We start from the raw sequence: 21,748 nt of genomic DNA on the forward strand, positions 1-21,748 counted from the left end.
AATTCAAGCCCCACGTTAGGCATAGAGCTTACTTTAAAAAAACAAAACAAAACAAAAATTTTTTTAAAGACTTTATTTATTTGACAGAGCACAAGCAGAGGGAGCAGCAGGCAGAGGGACAAGAAGCAGGCTCCCCACTGAGCAGGGAGCCTGATGGCGGGACTTGATCCCAGGACCCCAAGACCATGACCCAAGCCAAAGGCAGATGCTTAACTGACTGAGCCACCCAGGTGCCCCCCCCCCAATTTTTTTTTATTAAAAAGTAAAACCAGGGATGCCTGGTGGCTCAATTGGTTGGGTCATGATCCCTGGTCCTAGGATTGAGTCCCACATCAGGCTCCTTGCTTGACAGGGGGTCTGCTTCTCCCTCTGCCTCCCATTCCCCCTGGTTGTGCTCTCTCTCTCTGCAAATAAATAAAATCTTTAAAAAAATAAAATAAAAAGTAAAACCAAAAATAGTAAAACCATAAATTTTAGGCATTGTATTATACTTGGCATATATAAACAAAGCATACGCTAAATAACAGAAGAACTTAAAAGAAATATTGCATGTAAAAATTCTAGGATACAAAAGCTGGAAGCACTAGAATTTAGTTTATCTAATTGTACCCTAGGAAATTTAAGCAAATTGGTTCACTAGAGAATTAAATGTTTAATAGATACTAAGTTTTGTGCTAGCCATTAAGATGCACAGATGATCAAAGATGGTCCTTTTCTAGGGAGCTTATATTATACAACATAATTTCATTATTACAGTGTAATTCTAGCATATGAACAAAATGGAAATGAGAAGGAGTTTTAACTTTTGAGTTTCAGGAAAGTCTTGCCTTGTTAGGCTTTCCAATTGACTATGTCCTTCTGAAAGTTTTGGAGGTAAATCTTGATCTTGAGAGGAGGAAATAATATGGGAAACAGACTTACAGAGAGTTTGTGATGATGTAACTATAAATGAGAGGTGCCGTATCAGGGTAAGAGTATGAACTGAAAAGCCAAATTAACAGGATTCAATTCCTGGTCTAGTCACTTACTAGTGGTGCAAATTTGGGCAGATTACTTAATTTCTTTATGCTCTAATGTCCTCACGTAAACAAATGGAGATAATGATTCCCACCTTGTGGAATTTTAAGATTAAATGAAAAGTGCTATTTAAGTGTTTGCCTCGGGACGCCTGGGTGGCTCAGTTGGTTAAGCAGCTGCCTTCAGCTCAGGTCATGATCCCAGCGTCCTGGGATCGAGTCCCACATCGGGCTCCTTGCTCATCAGGGAGCCTGCTTCTCCCTCTGCCTCTGCCTGCCATTCTGTCTGTCTGTGCTCGCTCTCTCTCCCTCTCTCTCTCTGACAGATAAATAAATAAAATCTAAAAAAAAATCTTTAAGTGTTTGCCTCTGCTGTTGATATTTAAATTTATGAAGGAATAACTAGACAGGAAGAAAGAGTTCCAGAGGCTGAGAGGTGATGATAAAGACTGAGGGTATCTAAAGATTTTTTTTTTTAATGAAAATACACTTTTACTATATCTATTTTTGATGATGAGAAAAATAGAGAAATAACACTGGTATGTTAACTTAAAATAACAAATAGCAACTAAAACACACTAATAGAGTGGTATGCTTATTTTTATTTATAATTTTAAAATTTAAGATAATATTGTATGTAACTGAGAAAGTCAAATATTACTACAAAGCTTATAAGCAAAATCACGTTTTTTTCCCATGTTTTCCTTAATGGCTCACTCCCTAAATTCTTAAGTTGAGACAACCACTTTCAGTTCTTTCAGTTGTTTCTTTGGGTTTTTACCACTAATAAGCTTCTAAGGATTCTGGTCGTCAGTTCCAACATGTGGGGATGGTTTTCCTACACCATCAAACAGTTCTCTGATACTAGCTGAGTATCATAACACTCAACTCAATTCTGATACTGTCTATCCTTAGGTAGTGTCAGATGTCACAGGTTAAGGGTTTAGTCCTACAAGACTAGCCACTCTGCTTTATATGCCAGTCACAATTCCAGGTTGTTACTTGTGCTTTTGACCATATGGCTGTAAATCATAGGTTCCCATGATCCCCTCCTTGGTTTGATTAATTTACTAGAGTAATTATAAGATTGCAGATTTATTATAAAAGGATATAATTCAGGAACAGCCAGATGGAAGAGATGCATTGGGCCAGGTATGGGGAATGCCAGGCACTCCACTTTCCCCAGATCTCCACTTATTCAACCTGAAGTTTTTGGAACCCTGTCCTTCTGAAGTTTTATGGAGGCTTCATTATGTAGTCATGATTGATTAAACCATTGGCCATTTGAATTTAATCTTTAACCTTTCACCCATACCTGGAGGTCAAGGGGTTGGGATTAAAATTCTGATCCACTAATGATGTGGTTGGTTCTCTTTGACAACCAGCCTTTATCCTTAGGTGAGATGCAAAAGTCACCCAGTAACATAATAAAAAACACCTTAATCATTCTCATCACTTAGGAAATTCCAGGTGTTTGGGGGCTCTGTGCCAGGAACATTGGATCAAGACCAAATATATATTTCTTATAAAACATAGTAGCACAACTTGAAACTCCTATTTCTTGATTTTTATTTTCCAATTTTAGATGCTATCTGTTGATCATCTATTATTTCTACCCAGATTTAGCTGCCGTCCATTAATTTCTACTTAGATACAAATATACTTTCCTATCTCTGCTCCTCATTGCATTCTTGTCAAAAATAAAATCTGATGTCTGCTATAGGAAAGACTACCAATTTTATTTTTTTAAGTATGTAGAATTCTTTGTTTTGGTAATGTCCCTTGAAAAACTCTATGACAGGCTTTAATTTTGTTGGCTTGAGATCAGAAATGCCTCCCATTTGTTCATATGAAGTTTAATAGGTGAAGAATTTATGACATTGACTCTTTGTTATTTGTACTAATACTTGTCTTTATTAACATTTCCCATTCTAAAGCCCTGGGTTGTCTGCTGGAAAGAGGAATTAGGAGTATTGCGAATTAACAAAAACTACAGGGCAATAGCATACTGAGGTAGATGCATAGGGGTAATTGATGAAATAGAAGTGACATTCCTCGTCTTGCATAACTTCTAACTTCATAACATAACTTCTATTGTCTTGAAGGGTAATTTTCCCAAGAAATTAGAGTTAACCTTCATTTTACAGTTAAATAAATGAAAACCCAGAAAAGAAAAAAATTACACCTAAACAAAGAATAGTTTTTTCTAAAATGTTTTTTTTTTTAATTGCCAATAACATTTTATGGGCTAGAAATGCTAAATATCAAAGTGGTGTCCTTGCCTTTTGTGCTGATACACAGTTATAGGTAATAGAATGTCTTTAAAAACCTACTCTAGGGCGCCTGGGTGGCTCAGTGGGTTAAGCCTCTGCCTTCGGCTCAGGTCATGATCCCAGGGTCCTGGGATCAAGCCCCGCATCGGGCTCTCTGCTCAGTGGAGAGCCTGCTTCCTCCTCTATCTCTGCCTGCCTCTCTGCCTACTTGTGATCTCTGTCTGTCAAATAAATAAATAAAATATTTTAAAAAATGAAAAAAAAAAAAAAAACCTACTCTAAATAGTTAACTTATTACAAAATGACTCCTAAAAGGGATTCAGTATATAAATAAACTAAATAATTTAGATCTGAGATATTGAAATAATAAAAGGTTATACATTTTTATATTTATGGCTGGTAAATATTTACCACATGAAAGATTACATTTATAGCCTATAAATAGATTTTTATAAGGTGTGAATATGTCTATATATCACTAAAGCATGATTTTCCCATGCTATCTAGAATGTTCAATTTATCAGTGATGTTTTATCTTGCATTAATTGGTTTGCCTCTCTTCTTTATTATACCTTCAAGAGAACATAAGCCAAGAGCAGAAAGACAAACAGGAACTATCATAATTGTCCCTTCCCCCTAAATTTTTATGTGAAGTTTTCATTTTAAAGTTAGAAATTGCAATATTAGTTCCATAAAGTGAGTTTTCCAGATGACTGTCCTGTAGTAGGCATTGAAACTAATTATTGGAGGAAAGAAAGGGGAAAATTCTCCTTAGACTAGTATATAATAAGGATTCCTTTTACAACTTTCTCAGTGGGTACTTTAAAGTTTATTTGGGGGGAAAATTTTATACCTACATGTGCACTTGAAGATGCTTCTGCCATCTCTATTGTTAATATGACTCATTATTTAGTTTTCAAAGGATTAGTCTTTTACTGTCTTCTTGTTTTAAGACCTAGGATATATAGAACAAGAGTCTTACCTATGATTTAGCAGTAATCATTAGCTTAATCCAAAAGGTTTCTTCAGTGAATAGAAACAATGAATGTTCATGTTCTACAAACTGTACGGAAGCAGTAAATCATTTCATACTCTGATCTAGAAGAACAGATATTAGATTTCCTTTAAGGATCTGTTCTTACTGAATTTTGTTTCATAGTCCAGAAAATTTTTGTTTGTGTAGTATAAATTAACAGAGTCTTAGTCGTATTAGTTATATAAATTTAGAAACCTAGTTAGTGATATTAATTGACATTAAGAAAAGAGCTACATTAAGAAGAACTTAAATTGCTTAGTTTTTTAGTAATAACATTGAATCTGCGTGGTTTAAATTCTTTATTTTACTTAGTTTATGAGTGAATTAAGTTTATGAGTGAATCAGACAAATGACTGATATTTGTCTATTACTGGTTCTTTGCATATTAAGTTTAATACCTAATCTTAGCTTTAAAGGAGTTAATTATTTATCTAGGAACATCATCTGATACTTTTACATTATGTAAAAATTACATATATTTCATGAGTTCCTCATATAGTCTTTAAACACTTTATATTTTAATGTACTTAGGTAACTTATTAACCATTGGCAGAAATTAAATGAGTAATGTTTTCACATGACAGAAATAAAACTCAAACTCAGATGTATGTTTATTTTCTCCTGTACTATCCTTGGTGTTATTTTAGGTATCCGTATGAAATATATATGCTATTCTTAAAAGTTATATTGGGTGTCTCTCTGTCAAGTGTTTGGAACAAGTCATTGCTGCTTTTTGCAAATCGATCTTATAAAATATCTGTTTCAAAGGTTCATTCTCAGGGTGCCTGAGTGGCTCAGTCGGTTAAGCATCTGCCTTCAGTTCAAGTCATTATTGCAGGGTCCTGGGATCAAGCCCCATGTCAGGCTCCCTGCTCAGTGGGGAGCCTGCTCTTCCCTCTCCCTCTCTCTCCGGGCTCGGCTGGTGCTCTCGCTCACTCTCTCAATCTCTAATGTCTATCTCTATCTCAAATAAATAAAATCTTAAAAAAAAAGAAAAACAACCACAAAGATCCATTCTCTACATAGTTAATGATGAGCAGCATCTTTGGAAAAGAGAAATTATTTTCCTTATTATATATGTCTGTTAATCATTAAGAATTCATATTTTTATGGGGTTTTTTTTTTCAGTTCTAAGCTTTAATTCATATCTTGTAAGTTTCTTACCATTCTTTATCCTGCTTATTTACCCAGGATTCACAGTAATCAAGTAATAAAATATCTTTATTAAAAGGCTTCAATAGTTTTATAGTCCTTCAATCATATTTGTTAATAAAGCAAAATTGGTTGGATTCTCAAATATTTCCCCATGGTGTTTCTTTTGGTTAATACTGTTTTGGTTGAGAGAGAAGCAGAGTGGCAAAGGAATATTTTGTTAGACCTTTCCATTAAATATCAAACAGGAGATGAGGGAACTCAGAAATGCTAAGGTGATTTAATGGTGGATCATAGTTAGTGGAAATGCAATATTCACGAAACCTTTTCCAACTTTAAATAAAAGGAAGTACAACAGTATTTTATAAGTCTAAACAGTACCATCGACTTAAGTCTTTGCTTTGTCAGGGAGAAGGTACTTAAAGGTTAGTTTGGTGAACGATGAGGGCTTCTTGAAAACTTAAAATTTTAATGGAGCTTGAATCAGAAGTTTCAGTACCTTTATTTTATAGAACAACTTATCTGTGTGCCTTAAGTAAAGGGCCATAGTTTTCTATATAATTTTGTCCTTATCCCATACATACCCTTAGATAAAGAATAAATAAAGTATTTTAACAGTAAAAGACATTTAGGCTCTGTTTAAAAGATTAGCATTTGACCCAAGTCGGAGAGATTTTCTTTGGCTAGAAATAACCAAACAGATTAGTATACCTTGTAGATACCTAATGACAGTTTTTTCTGGAATTCTTCGAGCATATTGGGAATATCATATGCAGTAGTGAATGCCAGTAACTGTGCTTCCACAGGATGGCAGTGTGGTAACGTTTTCATGATGTAATAAATGATTTACAACATTATTGGCATCGTGCATTTTCTTAGAGTTCTCTACTTTGATGGTACGCTTTGTTCTTCTGGTTCAAAGGGTAAGAGAAGTAGGTTAGCATGGATGGATAGAAAGTTGTGATAGTTATGGATAGTAAGTTATTTGAACAAGTTTCCTTAGAAAGTTCATGGGAAGAATTAGTGGGGAATGATTGCTATCTGTGGGTTTGTGTTGTTGTGGTCTTCTAAGAACATTAGAGGATGGTAGAGATGGTGTCCACTGTCTTTTCAGTGCTGATGGCAAGAAGAGATCTCTCCCTCCTTGAAGTTTTTATAGAGCCAGGGTTTTTTCATTGATGTGTTTCATTGTATTGTAGTTATGTACATCTCTGATTTTCCCAATTACATACCTAACTCTTAGAGGATGGAGTTGATCTTAATATAGAATGCCTTGACCATAATGACATAAAGTTTATATTTGAATGAATTAATTAGGTAATTTTTAAACACAGTGTTAGATGCTATTGTACAAAGCATCTATTCTACAAAGCAACAAAATATGTTTTCACTTTAGTGAAAATTTTATTTATTTTTAAGAATTGAGAGTCATTGCTGAGTGAAATAAGTCAAGCAGAGAGAGTCAATTATCATATGGTTTCACTTATTTGTGGAGCATAACAAATAGCATGGAGGACAAGGGGAGATGGAGAGGAGAAGGGAGTTGAGGGAAATTGGAAGGGGAGGTGAACCATGAGAGACTATGGACTCTGAAAAACGATCTGAGAATTTTGAAGGGGTGGGGGGTGGGAGGTTGGGGGCACCAGGTGGTGGGTATTGTAGAGGGCACGGATTGCATGGAGCACTGGGTGTGGTGCAAAAATAATGAATACTGTTATGCTGAAAAAAATAAAAAATTTAAAAAAAAAAAAAAAAAAAAAGAATTGAGAGTCACTTCACTATTTCTTTCTACCGAAGTATATCTAGTTCTTCTTTTCTATGTCTTAAAACATGGCTTTGTAAATGGAACTTAAAATGAGGTACAGAAATGTGTATTTAATTTTACACAGTCAAGGAGAAGGGCAATATTAAACAATTTGAGTTTGCGATATTTTATATTACCTGGCAAGTAATCCTCACTTTTTTTTTAATGGAAATACTTGTCTTTTTAATAAAAAATTCTGTGAGGAGCAACATATATCCCACTATGTAAACATCACAGGATCAGTGATCCAAAAAATATAAAAATAGAGAAAACATGAATCCAGTTCTCTTAGAAGAAAATCCTGCTCTTTGGATTATTGTATATATCATTTACTAGCTTTGTATCACTGGTGCATATCTAATATGGATAAGGGCATTCAAAGGCAAAATATTGTTGAACTTACCTCTTTCTATTTATTTAGTTTTATTTGGCATTAACCAATGTTTACAAAGTAATACAAATAAAAGTCCCACCTGGTCTTTTAATGTTTTCTGAGATTGAGGTTCTTTTTCTTGAACAACTCTCCATCACTCTTACTAAATGGCTTGAATTCTAGTGTATCTTTTTTCTATATGAAGTTTTTTTCTTTACCAATGACCATGTCTGTGGATTTGCATAAACTGAGTTGAGACTATTACGAGGTTTCTTCTTCTTCTTCTTTTTTTTTTTTTTGAGATTTTATTTATTTGGGGCGCCTGGGTGGCTCAGTGGGTTAGGCCGCTGCCTTCGGCTCAGGTCATGATCTCAGGGTCCTGGGATCGAGCCCCGCATCGGGCTCTCTGCTTGGCGGGGAGCCTGCTTCCTCCTCTCTCTCTCTGCCTGCCTCTGCCTGCTTGTGATTTCTGTCTGTCAAATAAATAAATAAAATCTTTAAAAAAAAAAAAGATTTTATTTATTTATTTGACAGAGAGAGATCATAAGTAGGCAGAGGCAGGCAGAGAGAGAGAGGAGGAAGCAGGCTCCCCGCCAAGCAGAGAGCCCGATGCGGGGCTCGATCCCAGGACACTGGGATCATGACCTGAGCCGAAGGCAGAGGCTTTAACCCACTGAGCCACCCAGGCGCCCCTTATTCTTTTTGAATAAGTCTGGAAATGAACTTGAGCAGATCCCTGAGAGGAAACTTTGATAGTTCCCAAGCATGTGGTTGCTTACGCTTTTACATTGCCAAGCATAGTAATAGTCCAGTTTGAAGAGAGAGAATATGAATATGGATATGTTTATGTGTGCTCACCATACCTTTCAGTAATTATTTCTGGAAAATAGGACTTAAAGAAGTGAATGGGCTAGAGACTTCCTACTTTTTATTTTTTTCTAAAACAAAAAACATACTACCTTGCAAATTAAAACCATAGAGACAAATGAAGATTTGTGTTTATCTGCACTGGGATGGGGGGAATGGGGAGCACTTGCTTAATGAGTGTGGGGTTTTATTTTGGGGTGATGAGAACATTTTGGGACTAGAGAGCCATTTGTGAATGTACTAAATACCTCTAAAATACTCACTTTTAAATGATTATACATAAATATCACCTCAAGTTTTTTAAAAAGGTTTTTTTTTTATTCATCATGTGCCATTTATCATATTTAATCCAGATTCTGTGATAGTATTAAAACATTCAGTGTTCATTAGTGTTTATAAGAGAAGTCTAGCCTAAGGGGTGAAGATGCTATTCGGACATAAGTAGACTTAACTATAATTAAAATACGTAAATGACATAAGGTTTTCCCAGGCCTGGCCTTTCTAGTTGTGCCTTAGTGTGTTCAGTATTTGTCTAAGGTTTGATTTAGTAGTAAGTGTCTAATAAAAGGCCTGTTGGTCATAGAATCTTAGGTTCTTATTGTTAGGGTGGGGGTGATCTACAAATCTTTTTGTCCAAACCCCTCATTCTATAGTGAGAAAATTGAAAATTTTTTAAGTAGTTGTTCAAGATCAAGATCGCTCGTTACCATTTTTTTCTGATTCTGCCTCAGTGACTCTGCCATGGCATCTACACAACACTGATAGAAACATGATGATACTAGAAATCCTATTAACCAAATTGATTGACAGTTTAAGTCACATAATATAGAAATTCTGGTTCACTTACCTTTTATGCATTTGTGTTCAGATACCTCACTGAAGGTAATTCCTTCCATCATTAATACCTCTGGAATGTGCATTATTAGGTGGACTACTTTTGTAGTCTCCTCTAGACAACCAGTACTCCATTATCTTGAGCATATTGGAAACTTTCTTCACATACACTGGTCCTTCCTATTAAATTAACTTGAGCTTCTTACCTTTTCCTAACACTATAGTCATCTCTTATCATACAGATTGGGAGACAGCTTAACATTTGAACCATTATCCCATGGTTTACCTTCCATAAATGGGTTTCTTTTGAAACCCAAAAAACATTCTTTCTCAGCTAAATTGGGGGAAAGATAAGTGTATGCTGAATGCTGAATAGTGTAGAATTTGGATAGATATACTTTTAACAGTTCTCTTCCGAACTACACCCACAGTCTTTTTTCCTAATAGAATAGTTTATTTGCCAACAGCTATGGACTATGTTTCATAAAATGATGTAAATAAGCTTCCATTATAAATAGAATAATTTTCATATTGACTTACTTCAGTTGGGTTTTATCTTCATTTCTGAATAACTTCCGATTATAATGATTCCCAATTCTAACGTCTCTGTAATGAACTTAATCAAAATAGTGATCTGCAAACACCTAAATGCAAAACAAGTTATTACACAAATTCTAATCCCTCCCCATTTCCCTACATTTATGTTGATATAAGCCAAGAATACTATAGTATGCTTGATGCCAAGAGCAAATGGTTTTCCTTTATTAGACCCTAGTAAATTCAGAAACTAGTCTGTTCAATGGCTTGACTTTTGTATACTTTGTCCTTTTCTTCTTTTATGACAGAAAACTTAGTGGACAGACATGGGAGGGGTTTTTTTGTTTCTTACTTAGAGGTAGTGTACAAAGTAAAGTGTTAGACTATAAAAAGGATGTGGAATACTTGAGAGTTTTGAGATGATAGCAGCTATTTGTATATGATGAGGATCAGTATTCTTTAGGTCATGCTTCAGACTAATGCCAGTAGGAATAGCTTTTCATTAGTTATATATTATATAGCTTCTGAGGTATGTCAGTTATTACTGATAGATTGAAAACTTGATTCCATTTTAGGAAAAGGAAAGCAGCACCAGTCTCCTAAACTATTCTAAATGATATTTTTTAAAGTAAAGTACTTTAAAGATTGGTAGAAAGAATTTTCATGATTTATAATATGCAATTAACTAGCAATTATATATCAAATAGAGCAGTCATTTCAAGATTCTGTTCTTAAAATAAGGTTCATTAAAACTTTGCTAAAAATATGAGCTATTTATATACATTTATGTTTGAAGTACTTAAGTAGTAAATTATCCTTGTTTCCTATTTTGTCTTTATAGCATATAGCACTTTCTACATTGTGGGTTTAATATTATCCATGCAGATACCCTTTGTGGGATTCCAGCCAATCAGGACAAGTGAACACATGGCAGCTGCTGGTATGAAAAAATATCTGTTTTTCTTTTTCTAAAGAATATATGAATGCATAACCAGCCAGCCTTCAAGGGAATTTTTTTTTTTTTTTCGTTTTCTTTTTAATTTTCATCTTAGTGGTTTTAAAACATTGCCACTATAAAATATGAAGTCATAGGTTTTTTTTTTTTAAACTTTCTGATACTGTGTTCCGAAATGTGCCTATTTTCCCAGCTACTGTTGTTTTGAAAAGGGAAAATATTCCTTTTTACACAATCCATGTTATTTGCAAACACTAAATAACATACACTTGGTTTGAGCAAATATTAAACAGTGTATCTGTATACTGAGTTTCTGCATTTCAGTAAATTTAGATGGAGCGTTTTATTTTTATGTCCCTTTCATCTCCCTAAAATATTTTATCTACTAACTGAAATTAATGGCTTTTATATTGATTATGAAATAATACAATTCCTTTCCATATGAGTAGACTACTTTGCCATTATTAGTCTAGGTCACAATTAACAAGGTAATGGGAGACCTTTGAATAAAACTTTAACAAAGATTCTTAACACAAGGTCCATGACACCCACAGGAAGTCTGCGGGTAGTAATTTTATTTGTAGCATTTTATAAATATTAGTATATTTAACTCTGATATGGTATTCCATAGCTTTTATCAGATTCTAAGTTAGAATCTTGAACTCCCCGCAAAAAGTTAACCCACACCTTACTGTTACATAGCACTTTATGAATACTTTTACTTACATTTCTAATTTGATATTATAAAATTACCAAGTTGATTTTATATGCAAGAAATGTATATCCAGTTTTGAGAATAGCCCCTTTATAGTAATGTGTATGAAGATACATAATCACCTAAAAACTTCAGTTGTATGGGTTATTATATTTTTGTTTATATTATATCTGTTATATGGGTTATTATATTTTCTGAATTCTAAATCTTTGATTATACTTAATCATTCTAAAATGGTTAAAATTCTAAAAAATAAATTTTTAAAAGAAAAATCAATATGCCATATGGATTTAGGATTCTCACATGTCTTTTAGTTTTACACCTAGTGCTTTTGTGTCCTGTTTTATATATTTTAACAAAAAATACTTTTTGCTGTTACTGCTGTAATTTAGCATTCACCCTTATATTCAATAATTTAGAGTCTTATATAAGTGTGTAACTAAGATCACATCCTGTCACTCAGTCATAAAGAGTAACTATCAGGATTCTCCTGATACAAGTCATTTGTATCCTTCAGTAAATCTTAGGTCTCTTTTTGTAATGACAGTTCTACTTTTTTTATCCCTAGAAAACATATCACTAAAATATGGGACAAGGGAGGAATGTAATGTGATAAATGGGCTCTAGTTACTGAAAATGAGATTTTTCATATCTGGTCCATATGTGGGGGTTCTGATCATTTTTAAAAATATATAATTTCTTTGACAAAGGAAATGTTGGTTAGATGAAATGACTAGTCTTTGATATGTTTGATACAGAGTATTCGAAGAAGCTCTTTAAATTAACCTTTTTAAGTATCTTTGGAAAAGTGCTTTGTTGATTATATCACCCTTTTCTTTAATTAGGTGTGTTTGCATTGCTGCAAGCTTATGCTTTCTTGCAGTATCTGAGAGACCGATTAACAAAACAAGAGTTCCAGACCCTTTTCTTTTTGGGTGTATCACTAGCTGCAGGTGCTGTGTTCCTTAGTGTCATCTATTTGACTTATACAGGTAGGTGTCATCACCTGTAGATTGTGAATCTTGTCTTTAGATTATTCCAAAAGGTAATTATTTTACAAATTTGGTACATTTTCTTTTTATCCTACTAGGTTAAATACTGTAGTTGTATTCCTTACAAACAATATGAAAATAATAATCAGAGGTCCTAAAATCTGAATAGCACTACAAATTGTGATTTTTTTTTTAAACTATATCTTAATTTTAGTGCTTCAGTCCCAAATAAATACACTTTCAAGCATCCTTCTCTTGATAGGTGAATAGCCCCCAAAGTATATAAAATTCAGTTTCCATAGTTACCTACGGTAAGCTTGCCCTACTCTGTGTGCATACACTCTTTCTCTTTCCAACTTTTAAACACTCAACCAAATCAGTTTCCATCTGCGTCTAGATTCCGAGTGACTTTCTAATCCTGACTTCATTAGTTCCTGGAAACAAATCAGATTTCTCTCTAAAGGTCAAATTAATGTACTAGCCTAGCTCAAAATCAAGGATTAATTGACAAGAGTGAAGGCAAGAATGTTTAAAATCATTTTTGCACTTTATTTAAATTTGGCATACTGGATTAGGTAATTTAGACATCTTTCCCCTTTGTAAATTATCAAATGTTATCTTAATGTCTTAGCTTTATTTAACTAGTGAACTGGAAGTTTAAAAAAGAATGGGAAAATTTCCTATAATTTTATCTGTCAACTTGTATTTCTCTGGAAATGTGATCTTCATAGATATTTGTTTTTATATGATAACTAACCTTACTTTATCTGACTGCCAGGTGTATGAAATATGTTGTCACCTACAAAAGAAAACTGAAATTCTTTTAATAGTAATTTACATTCGTTCCATAACAATCCGTTAACATAAACAATAAAAAGGCAGATTGATTTCCTCTACATTTTTCCTTCCAAGGTTACATTGCACCATGGAGTGGCAGGTTTTACTCATTGTGGGACACTGGGTAAGTGCAGATAAGTTATTTGTCCTAATATTATTTTAAAATACCTTTTTCCTCTGTTGCTGTATTATAGTATCTCTGTCAGTACTTGGGCAACATTTCTGAAGTACCTAGCATATGCTAGTTTAATGTTGAATCATCCTTTGGAATTTATCTTTGTTTAAAATTCCTGTTTAGAGTGCACCTGTAGTACGATATATGTAAGTCATACCTTTCTGTTCTACGTGGTCAGCTCCTTATTTTAGTTCTGTTTGTCAAAACACTCTAGGTAACATTTGTACCCTTTTAATAATTGATTTTTAACCATTCCGTCTTTTAGTAGTACTTAATTTTTAATTCGTAAGGTTCTGTATTATAAACACATAGCTTTTCTGTAGTTTTTCTAATGCCACATTATCTAAGTTCCTTGATATTTTTAGTCTATCAAATACATTAGAGGATATTTGTGCATTTTTAAAGAGTGCTACTGTAAAATGGAATGATTAAAAATTTTAGTCTTAAATGAGACAACTAGTTCAATAAAACTTTTGTCCCTAAATGTTTTCCTGAGGATAAGAATGTAATCTGTTGATGACAGTTTATCTCTCTTGCCTCTTCCCACTGTTTTTCTTCTTTGTTACTCCCTATGTGGCCCAGTAAACCTGCCAATAAACAACTTACTAATTGGGCCTGCTTGGTGTGATACCAAAAAGGCTCATGCCCAGGTCTAATTAAGGGCATAAGCGGTTTATGTATAAATGACTGAAGCTAACATTTAGACACATATTTCAAGAGATCAGCCTGTGGATCACCAAAAAGTTTGAGGAAGAACCCTGGTCATAGACAGTTATTCTTATTAGGTTAAATTATTAGGTCAAATTTTTATAAGTCATTCTTATTTAATTGACTATTTTGGAATCTCAGGGTATTTCAGGAACAATTTGTTCTCTCCTTTTGGTTTCCCTCACCTGCCTTTGTGCCATCTTGTTAAGAAAGGTATTGTGGCAATACAGTATCTTACAGGATAAGATATTTCTGCTAGTAATAAGTCTAAAAGATATGAAACTTGTTGATAACAAACGTAGGAAATGCTAATCAAAACTGCAGAAAATTCCTATTTGAACAAAGCTTTTGTATTAAAAGTCAGAGCCAACACTTTTATAACTGGCTTTTAGATAAGTCTTCCAATTTTAGGAGTGGCATATTGATTTTTGGTTTACCAGTGTGGACCAGATTTATTTCTATCTGTAGGTTACATTGGAATATACTTTTAAGCAAGAAGGGATGGGTGATAGGAACCATATTTACAGTCAAAGGAAATTTCTTCATCTAAAAGAGATTCCTGTTTTATTTAATTTTAAACAATATTAACTTTTTAAATGCCAGGTATGCAAAAATACACATTCCAATTATTGCATCAGTGTCTGAACATCAACCTACGACTTGGGTATCTTTCTTCTTTGATCTACATATTCTTGTGTGTACCTTCCCAGCAGGCCTATGGTTCTGCATTAAAAATATCAACGATGAAAGAGTATTTGGTAAGAGATTTTTAATAAATACTTTGATTTGGAACAATTACTTACTTTCTTTATTGAGATTATCACTTTAAAGTTTTATTTTTCTTTGCTTGAGTCTATGCATATTCAAGATAAATTTCCTCTCATTTTGCGTGTTTTGTGAAGAAAAACTCAGTTTGTATTATATATACTCATTAAAGTGCTTTAAATTAACTTAGAGCAGTTACATAAAATTTTCATTTAATTGAGTATGTTTTCTGAGAGATTAATGTTCCTTATAGTCTGTGACTAAAAATTGGAAATTATAACTTTGTTGACAACATAGTCTTTATTTTCTGAATTAGATATGTTTAAGTAGGAGGAAGTTCACAGCAGCATCCATTGTCCAAATTTCAGTGTAAAGTCATTTTGTAATGGAGTAAGAATCACTTTTAAGTTAACATCCTTTTCACTGATAGAATTTATTTCCAGCTAAGAAGGTGGTATTTTCAAACTATTTTAAAGCCAAATGTTTAAGATTTGACCTTCAAGATATAAGTAGACAAAATAAGCAGATACTAAAGACCTTTACATGAATAAGTCATCACAAGAAGTATCTGTTTAAATCTGAAACTTTAAAAAGATTTGTAACGTACACACTTGAACTTGTACAAGTATGATGTTTGAACCATGAGCGACATTCAGGTTACTATTTCAGAGTAAAGTCAGGAGAGAAAAATAGCACTTGCGTGAGTTATAACCCAGGATGACATTCATTTTTGTCCTGTTTATATAGATCAGTGACTTTGGATAAGGTCTTATTAATATTCTGTCACTCAGAAGAACTTAGTTTAAACATTTTCCCCCCTTATTAGTCAGCAGTCCCAGTCCCAGGTATATATCCAAGAGAAGTAAGTGTGTATATCCAACAAAGGACATATTTAAGAATGTACATAGCAACTTTATCCATTATAGCCCCTAATTAGAAACATTCCAAAGGTTATCAGCAGTAGAATAGATAAATAAATTCTGATGTACAATGTAATATATGACAACATTTAATAAAAGAATAGCATGGGTAAATAAAAAGCTAGTACAAAAGAACATTTTTATATAATTTCATTTTAAGAAGTTCAAGAATAAAGAAAAACGAATTCGTGCTTTAGAAGTTCAAATAGTGATTACCTTTTTTTATAGGGAGGAGGAAGGGCAGCTATTAACTGGGAAGAGGCATGTGGGTTCCTTCTGAGGGAGATATACAAATGTTCTATATTTTGATATGGGTAGTAATTACATAGGTGTGCACATATGTTGAAATTCATTAAGCTGTACACTTAAGAATACAGTATAATAAATCTATGGTTAGAAAAAATTTAGTTTCAAATGATATAAGAGCTCTGATGACCATTGAAAGTCATACAGCCTTTAGCCAGAATTGGTGGAGACTTCCCTGTGGTTAGCACATTATCTAGAAAGCTTTGATTGTTAAAAACTACTTTCACAAAAAGATCTTTTTAAGTCTCTTGGCAGTAACTTTGTAAGTTCCTCCTTTGGTTAATAAATTATATTATTCTCATCTCATTCCTACTTTAAAGCAGGCTTTATGCCAGATATTTGCATTGGCTTTTTATAGATTATTTGTTTTTGTAAACTTACTTTGCCTAATAATCTAATTCACCAAATATGTTTTCATCTATTAGCTATGGATTTTCAAATATGTGATGCTATTGACAAATACTAAATTGTCATCTTTCCCATAATAATTAAATTTAAATCATGATACATTAACCTAAAACTGTTGATATGTAGTGTTTAGTCAAGTTGCCTTATAATTTCTGAGTATGACTATTAAATCAGTTGGCCTGTATTATCAATTTAAAAATAATTAGCTCTCTATGAGATATTTGTCTCTTTTTAGCTTTGGTTTATAATGTAGTATTAAATACTGAGTTCAGTTTTCTGTAGACATTTTCTGAAGTGTTATAAGAGAACTTGTCTTTGCAGTTGCTCTGTATGCAATCAGTGCTGTCTATTTTGCTGGAGTGATGGTGCGGTTGATGCTGACTTTGACTCCGGTCGTCTGTATGCTGTCTGCAATTGCCTTCTCGAATGTGTTTGAGCACTATTTGGGGGATGACATGAAAAGGGAAAACCCACCTGTGGAAGATAGCAGTGATGAGGATGATAAAAGAAACCCAGGAAATTTGTATGATAAGGTGGGAATCTATAAGGCCTTTAAAAATTTTATGTGCTTTATTTTTCTACCATGGCAAGAACTATACATATTAAGAAAAATGATTAAATAAGGATTTAGACAACCTGTGACATTTCTAATTGGTCTCTACTGTTTGTGTCAACATTTGGGTCTTCTTTGGTCTTTTGGTCTTCTAGCTTAGAAGAAGAAAATATAGTATAATCAGAGAAGGAATTATCTTTTCTTATTGGTCAGGTTTTATCTGAAACCCCTCCACTTTTGAGAGTAAAACCTTCTGCTCTCCTTAGTTACACAAAATTTAGCACTATAAACCCTTTTGAAACGATGTGTACAAGCATTAATCCTTTAGGTCCATATTCAGTGTAAACTTTTTAAATATTTGATTGAAAAGTAAAATAAAGGGAATAAATAGCTTTAGAAAAAAAAAAAAGAAGAAGCCTCTTGAGCACCTGGGTGACTCAGTTGGTTAAATGTCTGTCTTGATTTTGGCTTGGGTTGTGAGATAGAGCCCTCCATCAGGCTCCACACTAGGTATGAAGCCCACTTAAGATTCTCTCTCCCTCTAGCCCCTGCCTCGTGTCCCCAGCTTGCACAAATGTGTACACATACTCTATCTTGTTCTCTTAAAAAAAAAAAAAAAAAAAAAGCCTCTAGTTTGTTAGTAACAGGTGGCTGTCCAGTATAATGTAATTTACTTTTGACCTCTCACGTAACAGCAGGATTATATTTGGTGTAGGTGTAGAAAAACTTGTAAGGGCACTTGTCTTTTTTTTGTTTGTTTAGTCCCATGTTACTTATTTTCAAGAGGGGGGCAAAAAAGAACCTTTTATGAAAAAATATGGAACGTTTCATGAATTTGCATGTCATCCTTGTCCAGGGACCTTGTTAAGCTTCACTATTTGAGTATTCACTAGGTTTTTAAATACCAAAAAGGAATGAAACTTCCCAGTATAAGTATTAACTTTGAAGTTCTTTCTTTCCTTATTATAGGTCCAATAGAATTCATGTGGATTTGTGTTAATAGAGCACATTCTTGCATTTGTGGTGGTTATGTTTTGTGGTTTTTTTTTAAACTGGCCTTGCAATCTAGAACTCTGACTCTTTTGGGATTTTGTTGTTGTTTTCAAAAATGTAATCTTAACAGGATTGTAATCTTAACCAAATAACAAGCCCGTTATTTTGAGGCTTTGGTAATTGAAAGATTACGATAATGCAGATTTTTCCTGTACTAAAATTACTACAAGTCTAAATTATAGGTGGACATTGCCATTTTCAGAATGATAAATTCAGATTTTAAAAGAAAAGGTTGCCAGAATGAGGCCAAAATAACCAGTTATCTCCTCTGTCTTTGTTTTGTTTTTTCCCTTTGTATTTAAGTAAAACATAAGGGCACCTGGGTTCAAAAGCTTTATACTAGAGGTATTTTACTTTGTGATCAGCTCCTGAATTGGGTTTAGTCCCAGAAATCCTTCTCATTCACTTTTGACTTTAAAATCTACCTTGATAATTTTTAGAAAACATTATATCACCCACACAAGACTATCTGATGGTTATACATTTTCCTTCTCAAAGAATTAAATTGATTTAACATTCTCTCAACATTTTCCCTGAGTGCCTTAATGACACAAGTTAAATTATTAGTTTTTCTGGTTCTATTAACCAGTTTTTCTATGTTCAGGCAGGTAAAGTGAGGAAACATGTAACTGAACAGGAAAAAACTGAAGAAGGATTAGGTCCTAATATAAAAAGCATTGTCACCATGTTGATGCTGATGCTGTTGATGATGTTTGCAGTCCACTGTACCTGGGTCACAAGCAATGCCTACTCCAGTCCAAGTGTGGTCCTGGCGTCCTATAATCATGATGGGTAAGAAAGTAAATTGGCAGAGCGCCTGGGTGGCTCAGTCAGTTAAGCATCAGCCTGCAGCTTTTGTCAAGACCCTGGGGTCCTGGGAGTGAGCCCAGCATCGGGTTGGGCTCCCTGCTCAGTGGGGAATCTGTTTCTCCCTCTCCCAATGCCTCTCCCTCTGCTTGTGCTCTCTCACTCTCTTTCTCAAATTAAAAAAGAAAAAGAAAATAACTTGGCTATAAAGGGATTTTTTTACCTATCCTTTTTTTCTATCTCAAAAGATAGAATTCAAAGATAGAATGGTGTTTGTGAGACTCTGCATTTGAATTCACCATGTTTTTCTTTTACCTTTCTATGGACATTTCCGCCCCAGAACTAGTACACCAGAATCTGCTTTTTTTTTTTTTTTTTTTTTAAAGATAGCCAAGTGATTTGTGTGCATATTACAGTTTAAAAAGCACTGGTCTAGCTCTTAATGTATCCCCCCACCCCCGTTGTTGAGGATTTTAAAATGTGAAATTATTTAATGGCTTAGCACCTCAAGATTTTAAGTGATTCTCTTCACATTTAAGATCTTATTTAAAAGAATATTGTGATTCTTTTCAGCACCAGGAATATCTTAGATGATTTTAGAGAAGCTTACTTTTGGCTAAGGCAAAATACAGATGAACATGCCCGAGTGATGTCTTGGTGGGATTATGGCTATCAGATAGCTGGAATGGCTAATAGAACTACTTTGGTGGATAATAACACCTGGAATAACAGCCACATAGCACTGGTAAGAATTTGATAAGCAAAAGATTAAAAATTATAAATCTTTATAATTTGCAGTCTTTATATTTTGCTAAATCTTTGTATTTCACAATTAGGCTTCACTTTGTGTTTGAGTAGGGAAAATGTGGGTAAAAGTACTCTGCTGAATTCTCAAAATAATATTTCACTCATTTATTCAATAAAGTAAACTCAGGGTATGCTTATATACTTTGTTTTTAAGAATGGTATTTACTTATTTAAATATCATTCAGAAAAATAGGCTGATTTCTGGCACATTGCATGACAAATTTAACTCACTGGAAAATCAGGCAAAACCTGAGACTTAAGTATTGTTTAACTTGTATTTTCCATTTTTAAATTATTTGCAAGTATGTAAAGCCAAATGTATTGCATTTTTATGGCCATGTAAATCATGTTCACTCTATTAAGTAAGTAATTTGGATAAATTAAGATAATCACCTCTCTGTTCTTTAAAGATTTTAAATAGATAATGGATGTTAAGCAAATGAGTTCTATTTGTGTTAGCATTGTAGCTAATCATCTGGTAGACCGAGAAGAAGAATATATTTCTATCAGCTAGATTGCTGGTCATCCTTGGCCTTGAAGTTATGAGAAATTGTATTTCTTTTAAGCTTGCCTGCTTTTATATTAAAATATTAATTCCATGAAGCTTAATTATTAGCACAACATTAGAACATATATTCAGATGTTGACATTCCTGCTATAATTGGTTGTAGTAAGTGAGGTGCTTATAGAACTTGGTAAATTTGTTGAATTCGTAACAAATCATCTCTTAGAAAAGAATTCCATGTAAGTCGAACTCTTGTGGTGCATTCTGTCCAATATTCATTAATTTTTATTTTTAGTGTACTATGGGACTAAATACACACATTCTCATTTTTCTATAGGTGGGAAAAGCTATGTCTTCAAATGAATCAGCAGCCTATAAAATCATGAGAAGTCTGGATGTAGATTATGTTTTGGTTATTTTTGGAGGAGTTATTGGCTATTCTGGTGATGACATCAACAAGTTTCTCTGGATGGTTAGGATAGCTGAAGGGGAACATCCAAAAGACATTCGGGTGAGAAACCTGACCATTCTACATGTGTGAGACAGCTGCCACTGTCCTTGTAATTGTCTTACCTTGCTAATTGTATCATATTTATTTTCATCATCTTATATCCTAAATTAGTCCCTTACTCTGACTTTACTATTTATTGAAATAGTAAAGCATTGAGCATTTTTCCAGGTTTAAAATTTTTGAAATTCACTGATACTACTGTTCTCTCCTGTGAAACTGTCCCCTCTCTAGACTCTTGCTTTTTACTCCTTCACAGCCTCTCAGTTCTGCCCTTTCTTTCCGTTTACATTGCTTCTACTCTGATACTAACCCTTATGATTATAAACCTGAAATGGGTCAGTAACCTTGAGATTGTTCTCTTTGCCTCAGTCTTGTTTCCTGTCCCTAACATGACATTGATCATATCGTTGTCCAACTTAAAAGCCTTTAGTATATTAAGGGTTTTAAAATCAGAGAGATGGGAGTTAGAACTAAAACCCTGCCACTGTCAGCTTGGTGCTATGGGCAGCTTATTTTTGTCCAGTCAGCATTACATGCTTGAGGCATTAGGTCTCATTCTTGATTCTGGTGTTATAATGGTGACTAAGGTAGCACAGATTGTCACTAATGGACAAGCCAGGAGTAATTAATTTGTGGTGCTGTTATGAAAATTTGTAGGGATATAGATGAAGCTCAGCCTAGGGGTTGGTATGAAATAATCTCTACTGAAGCAGTGGTATAAAATCCAAACTCCTTTGCTTGGAATGTAAAGCCCTTAATATTTTCCTTTATTTTTCTGGCCTCTTGTCCCTCTCAACTTTTTCCCATCCGTCAATCTACTCCAGCCTGTGAAGTTTGCC

At 33.8% G+C, this 21,748-nt stretch overlaps 1 protein-coding gene and 1 non-coding gene across 2 annotated transcripts in view; one reads left to right on the forward strand and one right to left on the reverse strand.

Annotated features, from left to right (window-relative positions):
• STT3B (STT3 oligosaccharyltransferase complex catalytic subunit B) overlaps positions 1–21,748 on the forward strand; it is a 100,383-nt gene that overhangs the window by 69,566 nt on the left and 9,069 nt on the right. Inside the window, exons 6-13 of the mRNA XM_047738981.1 lie at positions 10,734–10,832; positions 12,408–12,554; positions 13,467–13,515; positions 14,878–15,032; positions 16,995–17,206; positions 18,884–19,071; positions 19,660–19,831; positions 20,736–20,909. Coding sequence (XP_047594937.1) covers positions 10,734–10,832; positions 12,408–12,554; positions 13,467–13,515; positions 14,878–15,032; positions 16,995–17,206; positions 18,884–19,071; positions 19,660–19,831; positions 20,736–20,909 — 1,196 coding nt within the window. The remainder of the gene's footprint in view (positions 1–10,733; positions 10,833–12,407; positions 12,555–13,466; positions 13,516–14,877; positions 15,033–16,994; positions 17,207–18,883; positions 19,072–19,659; positions 19,832–20,735; positions 20,910–21,748) is intronic.
• Positions 18,038–18,142, reverse strand: LOC125089924 (U6 spliceosomal RNA). The gene has a single exon (XR_007124100.1). It is a non-coding gene; the product is annotated as a U6 spliceosomal RNA (small nuclear RNA).

Source organism: Lutra lutra, chromosome 1 (genome assembly GCF_902655055.1).
Source record: "Lutra lutra chromosome 1, mLutLut1.2, whole genome shotgun sequence".
Classification (NCBI taxonomy): Eukaryota; Metazoa; Chordata; class Mammalia; order Carnivora; family Mustelidae; genus Lutra; species Lutra lutra.